General features: G+C 46.0%; 1 protein-coding gene across 2 annotated transcripts; it reads right to left on the reverse strand.

Moving 5' to 3' along the window:
• Positions 1-1,106: 1,106 nt before the first annotated feature.
• Gar1 (GAR1 ribonucleoprotein) lies at positions 1,107-7,602 on the reverse strand. Of its 2 annotated transcripts, none has more exons than XM_011240208.3 (7): positions 7,287-7,602; positions 6,790-7,048; positions 5,532-5,686; positions 5,100-5,159; positions 3,019-3,169; positions 1,743-1,811; positions 1,107-1,404 (listed from the first exon to the last, which is right to left on the reverse strand). In XM_011240208.3, the coding sequence occupies exons 2-7, from the start codon at positions 7,034-7,036 to the stop codon at positions 1,391-1,393; spliced, it is 696 nt and encodes a 231-aa protein (XP_011238510.1). In that variant the 5' UTR covers positions 7,037-7,048; positions 7,287-7,602; the 3' UTR covers positions 1,107-1,390. The 2 variants fall into 2 exon arrangements, with proteins under 2 accessions (XP_011238510.1, NP_080854.1); NM_026578.3 differs by having other exon boundaries at positions 7,313-7,591.
• Positions 7,603-8,251: the final 649 nt, after the last annotated feature.

The following is an 8,251-nucleotide window of genomic DNA, read 5'->3' on the forward strand; positions in this document are numbered from 1 at the left end:
CCGAGGTCAGCCATGGCTACACAGAATCTGAAGTCAGTCTGGGATATCAGTGTGCAATGTCCAGGTGGTCTGTACACCGACTTCTACAATCTTTCACCTCTGTCACCTTAACAGCCCTTAGTAAGGTTGCACTGGTCCTTGGCGCTAATGCCCTTCCCAAACTCATGTGTGAATGAGAGTGTGCCCTTAGGCTCATGTCTGAGCACTTGGTCCCTAGTAGTGGAACAGTTGGAAAGGATTGGAGGTGTGCCTGTGCGAGTGTCACTGAGAGCTAACTTCAGCGACTCTTCAGTCCATGCCATTTCTACCTGTGGACCCAGACCGAGATGTGAGCTCTCACCTGTTCTGGCCTCCAGGCCTTTACTTTGGCCTCCAGATCACAGCACTGATTCCATTAAGAAAAGTGGGGAGAACTCAGGCACAGGCACAATTACATGCTACTAAAACAAGTACTTAAGAACCAGTCACTCCTGCCACAGCAGCCATCCATGAGAAGTAACCAGTGAGGGAGAAACAGTGCCAGCTGGCACACGGTTCCATGTTGAGCTGGCCGCGCTTATTTCTTGACAGCGATGGAGGCCAAAGCCAATCTCATCTAGGACATGCCTAGCCAGGAACTGGAACATGTGACAGGTAGTCAAATATTTACTTAAAATGAAGACATGTCAGTCTTCCATGTAAAAAAAATTCTTCAGAAAACTTTTAATAACCCACATTTAAATTTCTACCCCTAAATTTCTTGGACTATAGTTTTCACATGAACAGAGCCACTCAAATCTTAATGGACTTGTAATAAAAAAATGTTAAATACTTACTAACTGAAATAGCTTTATCCTGTGTCCTATAAAACACAAAAGTGAAACACAGCAAACACAGCTGGTGAGCCCCTGTCCGAAGGCGGGGGCCATGCTAATTCTAAAGCACTGTTCCAACAGGCTGACTTCACTGAGGACGGACGACACCTTTGTTGCTTTGTAGGATCACTGTATATTTTAGACAAATGTCACCCTACCCTACCCACCACCAGAGTTTCTATCTGTAACCCAATGGGTTTAAGCTTTGCTCTTTCTTTCAAACTTCAAAAAATAGGTTCCGTTCAATAAACGTAAGTTAAGGAAATAAAAAATTTTATTTAAAAAATCCAAATATGCTTCAAATGAAAAGTCCTGTCTTCTCTAAGCACCCACAGAGTGCCAGGTTCTGTACAAAGCGGGGTTCTCCTCTCTGAGCAGAGCTAACTGCCCTGCTCCCCTTGTTTCTACGCGATGCTGCTGACTCAGCTCCACTGACGGAATGGCCTCCTCAAGACTGCTCCAGACACAGACGTCAACCATAGCAGAAGCAGGCCACGCAGCGGGAACACAAGTGGTCAGGTCTGCCAACTGGACAGCTAATGTCCCCTTCCTGATAAAAAAATAAAATAAAAAATAAGCGGGTTTGCAACAGTGCTAGTATCCAGACTTGAACCTTAAAATCAGCAGGGATTCCTGTGATCCTCTGTACATTTACATTACCAAACAAACACTACTGCCATTTGTATTATACATTTGCTTCAAATTACTAACACAACACAGGAACCTGCTGAAGAACTAAGAGAAAGCAATAAAGAGTTGTGTAGTAAAGAGCCATAAACTAAGCCAAGAATATCAGTGTTCTCCATGCTTGCTGGTGGAGGGAAATAAACAACAGAGAGTATCAAGCTACAGTTCCAATTGTTTAAAGACATCTCTGGTCACACTCACCTCGGAATCCGCCACCTCCTCTTCCTCCTCTGAAGCCCCCACCTCCTCCTCTGCCTCCTCTAAAACCACCTTAAAAAGGAAACAGATGTTAATTATAGCCTCTCATTTTCTGATAAACTGTAAAGATTCTACAATTCCTATAATCATAAAAATTAAATATAAATTCATCTACTATATTTTTACAAAACCTTTTAAAGGATAAAAATAGAGAACTTGCAATTTCCCCAGTGGGGCAGTAAGGCACTAAGACTAGCCCCTCTTCCATTTCTCACATTTGTTTTCCATGTGTGCTTGCATGTGTGACAGCATGTACATAGAGATCACTGCATGCACAACTTGTTGAAGGAACTAAAAGAATAAACTTGCATAGTAAGTACATATACGACCACCTCTTGGCATATAATCAAATTACTACTCATTGATAGCTAAAAATTATAATTCAGTTAAAAAAAAAATTCTTGCCAAGCGATGGTGATGCACACCTTTAATCCCCGAGCTGGGGAGGCAGAGGCAGGCAGATCTCTGTGTGTTGAGACTAGTCTCATCTACAGAGAGAGTTCCAGGTCAGCCAGATATACAGAGAAAGCCTTGTAAAACCAAAAGAGGAGGGGGTGTCTTATACAGTCATATAATAAATAGTGAACTGTCTGTCATGCATAAGTCTCCCACACCATGGAGGGGGAAAATTCTACCACCGCACATTAGAGTAAGACATTACTCACATGCTCATGGCAATGAGGGAATATAGAAGCCCAGTCGTACAGAAGTGAAGCACACAGTTATGTACAGCACACAATGCTCCATGATAGTTAAAAACTGTTTGCAGCTTGTGTATTCACTTCTGTTCCTTTACACTGCGACTTTACAGTACATCTCATCAAAGGAAGCGTACCTAGAGCAGCCTGCCCCATCTCACCTGACTCCATCTTACTACTCGACTGCACCAAGGGACCTTAGGGAGTGACGACGTTCTACAAGAGTGTTTGTGTAATGTACACCACAGAAGCATGCAACCATGCATTCCTCAGAACATATCTGTCATTAAGCAATGGGTGAGGGTGCTCTTATTAACACCTCCATTAAAACACGAATAACCCAAATGTCTGAAATCCTTCAAAGGTAATGCTAATTTTTCTTCCTTCTATTTAAGTTATGGAAACAAAGCACTTCTACCCATATTGATGCATGAGAGAGAAATAAAGGTAAGAGAATTTTGGTTACGTGCAAAATTAAACTGTGGCTACAAAATCTCATTAAAACCCTCACAGTAACTTACCACCTCTTCCACCACCTCGGCCACCGCCTCCTCTTCCTCCTCCTCGACCTCCCCTGCCGCCACCGCCGCCACCTCTGGGAGGTCCTTTCTCACCAGGAGGACGAGGCAGAAACCTCTGCAGCGGCAGCAGCTTGTATGGGTCTATATAGAACTGCAAGTTGAGTGATAGTTAGTATGACAAGGGCAGTATGCTACAGGTGAATCTACTTAGGTTCAAACCCCACTCCTGGCGTTTATACTGAATGGTTCTGGACAAGGACTTAGTCTTTCCTCCCTCTAATTAGGTTTCTTATATATAGAATGTAGATAAAAGTACCTATCACAAATTTCTGTGAAGATCAAAAGACACATAAGACAGTGCTGTGGACTGCACAAAAACACATAAAAATAAGGCAAATTCAACCCTATTTTAAATAAAAAATGTCCTAAAAATTTACATTTTCACTTAAGAGAGCTGCCAAGAGAAAATTATCTGAATTATAGTACAATTGGGAAGACTTTGGTAAATTAGCTATTTTAAGAAAGTATTCTATTAGTTTTTCCATCTACAACCAGTGGTCACTTGCTATTAGCAAGTTGTCTCCATCTACTTTCCAGTTCCAATCTGGCTCTTGGGACCGCCATTCCATAAGCTCTTTGACAGCTGACTACCCATTCCTGAATCCTCTGAATAGTATGTGTACTTGACCACAGCTAAGCACTCCTCTTGGAAACTAGTCTACTTTTCTATCCCTATTTGCACAGCATGCTTGTGGTGAGCAGCCACCTTTCCTGTAACCCTGTGCCAGTAGTTTAAATCTGAGATGGGGCCTGAAGCTCTCCTGAGTGCTGCACTGCGGCCATCCTTCCTAGACAGTGTCTGTTCATCGACCACCTCCCAGCATTATCTCTAACCTATACTCACCCGTGAACGCCTAATCTTCTGCCGACCTCAGTTATCTTAAACTCACTATACCCCAAATGAAATTCATTGTCTTTTTTCAACCTCTGTTCTCCAATGCTGCCTAAGTCAGTGAGTAGGATCATAAGGCACAAAGATGCTGGAATCCAACACCTAACAATGGTGATAGTTACCACACCAACTGACTCCTCCTCCTCTGCTCACAGCTCCACCTCCTTTCAATTTCCATGGACTCCAGCTTTACCCCATAGCAACTGTGGCTTCTTACAGCCTACACTGCTGGTCCTTCCCTAGAGGGCTTCTCTGTCACTCCCGTGCTCTTTTAGAGCACCAATGTAAAGATCAAGTTCACCCTAGTATTCAGAAACAATGTTAAAACTAAAATCTAGTCTTTCTCAGGATGTATAAAGCTCCTTCTTACCTCGCCAGCCTTTTTTGAATTGAGAACTTTCCCTACCCCATCATCGCAGACACTTCAGTTTTCTCCATGTAGAATACACTCCCCTCTCTGGCAGCCTAGTGCTGAAGTACTTGTCTAAGGACATCAAAATTCTCCAGCCTTCTTTCCTGAAACTTCATTGTGAGTGCTACTTAAGGGCAACTGGGTCAAATTTATAAGAATGGGATCTTCAAGGATGCCATTTTAAGAGCTGTCTTCAGGTATTTGTGATGCACACCAGGTGTAAGACTCTTAGCTTCCAGTTTCAAAAGCACCACCTCAAGGAAGGCTAAGACTAAATACAGATATATGTGAAAACCTTTAGTATCTATCTACATATGCCAAGCATCTCAAGATGACCTGGAATTCACTACGTAGCCTAAGCCAGACTCAAAGCTGCTCTCCTGCCATCTCTCTGCCTCCAAGTGCTGGGACTACTGGTTCATTGTTACTTCTCAGCACTGGTAAGCTTCCACTGGGTGTGACAGCACACACTGTAACTGCAGGACTTAGGAGGTATAGGCAGGAAGGTCATATAAAGTCAGAAGCCAATGTAAGCTCAACAAGTGAGTTCCGGGCCAGCTAGGGCTGTAGCAGAGACACTTGGGTAACTCAGTGCTTGGTTACTACTGTGGAACAGCCTCAGCACTTCACTTCACGAACTGGAGGAGCTGTGAGTGTCTCAAGGAAGACACACACCACCCCCTCTGAATCCAAAATCTTAATTTAAGTATGACTCACCTTCTGTAGCTTTTTAAAGGAAGATGCCTTCATGTTTTCTGACAACTTAACTGAAAAATACTATTAATTAAATTAAGGAAAAAGACACTAAGAATGCCTAGCTATAAGAAATTTCCAAGTAGAAATGGCATTTTCTTTAAAATAATTAAAACAAAACCAAAAACCCAAGAGACAGAAGAGCCAATACAATCTGGTGGCACGTATTCAAATGGCCACCACTCCCAGAACCCAGAGGACAGCCATCTCTCCTTGGCGCATCATTTTTAAATATGGACGGATGCGCTCCCTACAGATCCTCCTCCGTGAGACTCGTCTGTAGCTTTGCTATCTCACTGAATGAAACAGTGAGTTTGCTTTGATATTTCTGGCTGGGGAGGAAGGGACACGATAATTCTTAACAAGATTGCTGACTCACCCAATCAGAAAGGATACAAAATCTCTAAGCTGTCCAAATATCTCATCCACTTTCCCGACTTGCTCTTTGTTTTCTAAGTAAACAGGGGCGTTGAAGTAGGGCACCTTGTTCTCCTCGGTGGTACATTTACACACGATGTCATCTTCACAGGGATGCATGAATTCTCCTAACACTGAAACAGCACAGAACAGACACGAGGCCACTGCAAACACTGACCAACTCGGGAATCCAGTGGGCTTTGCCACTTGTCTTTCCCCATATCTGATCCCCTCTATGGCAGAGCTCAGCTGTCAACACTGTAGTCCCAAGTTAGCATGCCACTACCAGGGGACCTAAAAGAGACTCCCCTTCTGTCTGTACACTGTAAAATGAGGCCAGTCACATCTAACTGCAGCCACACCTGATGCTAAAGCAACAGGAACAACAAACTAGGTGCTTACAATGGTGCTCACTCGCTGTCCACCAGTTACCCTGTCATGGCTGTTACAGCTGCATTCAATGCTACGTTCCATTGACTCTTCTTCCTCCCCAGCCTCAAATGTGAACCACTCTGGCTTTATTGATCCCTCCCTCCTTTCTCAGAACTCATCACCACTACCACTTCTTCACCAGTGATTATCCCTTCCTGGGAAGTGTGCAAACACAAGGCACCTCTGTTTCTGTAACCCAGGATTAATACCATTCGCCTACAAAACTAACTCCCCAACCTTAGCAACAACTAGAACCTTTTCTTCTCACTATCAGCCAAGTTCTACTTATATTTCTTTTGAAATCCCTTCTCCATCCGTGTGTCCAATGCACAGACTTCAGGCAGCATGGAACCCAGGGAACTATGAATGTGGCCCTACACAAGATAGTACACACACTTATTTACAACATGATTTTGCAGGGTGCAAGGGAATGAGTGTTCAAACTAGGCTGCATGGTTATGGAGTGTGAATTCTGTAGGTATTTTCTGGTAACTGAAAATATGAGCTACGAAAACTAAAAACTTGGCTTTGTGTTTCAACTATATCACTAAGGAATCATACTTAATCCTAAAAAGTGTTCTGCCCTTTAGAAGGAGCCAGGTACTCAATGTTGTCTAAGTCTCATCTTTTCAGTCCCAACTCAAGTTCACCTCCACACTGCATTTCGGTTCTCATGATCAGTCCCTTATACGTGTCAGGGCACTCAAGCGACTTGCCTTTCGGAGTCTTATCAACAAACGCACTAATAACTTAAACCGGATTCTATTCCCAATGCAAAGGAGGTTAAGCTCAGAAGACGACTTACAGACGACACGTTCTGGAGGCCCTTGATCTTGAAATTTATTAAAGCCTCCACGACCGCCCCCTCGTCCAAATCCTCCTCGGCCGCCGCCCCTGAAACTGCCGCCGCCGCCGCCGCCTCCGCCCCTGAAACTGCCGCCGCCGCCTCCGCCGCCCCCTCGGAAGTGGTTGTTGCTGCCGCCGCCACGGTTGAAGCCTCCGCCTCCACCACCGCGATTAAAGCCTCCGCGACCTCCGCCTCGGAAAGACATGCTCTCTCCGGCCTGGCGAAATAGACGGGCCGCTCCTCCCGGTCACCGCGGGTCGATCATTTATCTAAGTCCCCTCCGCCTCGCTCAGGCCACCAAGAAGGGGACAGCAGTAAACGCCGCCCTGCCACTCGCCCACACAGCCAAGTGGCGAGCGCAGAGAGAGCGGTGTCTTCGCCCCAGCCCCACGACCCGTGGCTCGCCACCGCATCCCATGCCTCTCCACCGCATCCCGCCCCGCGGGTGCCCTCACCCTCGCTCGCCCTCCGCCGCACTCACCGCGCCACGTGCGTCTCCAGCCTAGCCCGGCGCGCGCGCGCGGAGGGACACTTCCGGCGCGCTCAAACCTCCTCGGCCACCGTAGCCGTCCAATGTTACCAGACTAGAAATTGGAAGGGCTGGTTTGCAGGAAGGGCCCGTCACTACCGGACGCAGCGGTCCCAACGCCTTACCGAGTAGAGCACACAGCACCGGAAGAGAAACAATAGCGTCCAGCGTGACCCCCCCCCGCCCCCACCTCATCCACGCAAGGGCCACCGCGCTAGAGGTGGCGGAAGTGACGCAAAATCGCAGCGCCCTCCGTACGCGACGTTTCCGGAAGTGTGGCGGCGCGTTGCCCTTGGAAACGGAGTTGTTTGAGTCCTTCCGTGCTAACAGCTGGTGAGGCGTGTCGTCGCTGAAGCGTGCTGGCTGCAGTTGGTGCTACTCGCCGGGCTCTGTCACTTCTTGGGTTGCGAGAAGGTCCCGACCTGACTCTGCTCCACGGAGTGTTGGCCACTCAAGCGGTGCTCAGCCCAGGACGTCGGAACCTGTCACCGCCAACGGAGTTGCCTCTGTGTGTGTGTGTGTCCTGTTATTATTAAATACGAAAGGGTGTGTGTCGAAGTTGCCTGTGTGTCCGTGTTCTGTTATTATTAAATAGGAAAGGGTGTGTGTTTGTGTGTGAGATGACAGAAAGGCAACCATTTTTAAATATGGTCTCAATGTCTTCATCAAGTACGTTTTGAACTCCGAGAGACTATGCACCCATCTATAGATGACACCTCACCTCCCGTCTCCTTAACACTCTCATCTCCGACATCGGTTTCCTTACATCACTAAAACTTCACTCATCACAAAAGAAGTGACCTCTAGTTCTTAAATTTGGTTGACTTCTTTTGTATCTGTATTGTCTGAAACATCTCTTGGCATTTGACAATATCACCTTTTATTTGAAAG

Source organism: Mus musculus, chromosome 3 (assembly GCF_000001635.26).
Source record: "Mus musculus strain C57BL/6J chromosome 3, GRCm38.p6 C57BL/6J".
Taxonomy (NCBI): domain Eukaryota; kingdom Metazoa; phylum Chordata; class Mammalia; order Rodentia; family Muridae; genus Mus; species Mus musculus.

Excerpts from the sequence above, each read along its gene's own strand:
- Gar1 (XM_011240208.3), bottom strand. The coding sequence starts at position 7,036 with ATGTCTTTCCGAGGCGGAGGTCGCGGAGGCTTTAATCGCGGTGGTGGA. Across the intron at positions 5,160-5,531 it reads TTGGACAGCTTAGAGATTTT|TATTTTTCAGTTAAGTTGTC; the intron begins GTATCCTTTCTG and ends TTTAATTAATAG. Across the intron at positions 3,170-5,099 it reads CCTTTAAAAAGCTACAGAAG|TTCTATATAGACCCATACAA; the intron begins GTGAGTCATACT and ends CTCAACTTGCAG.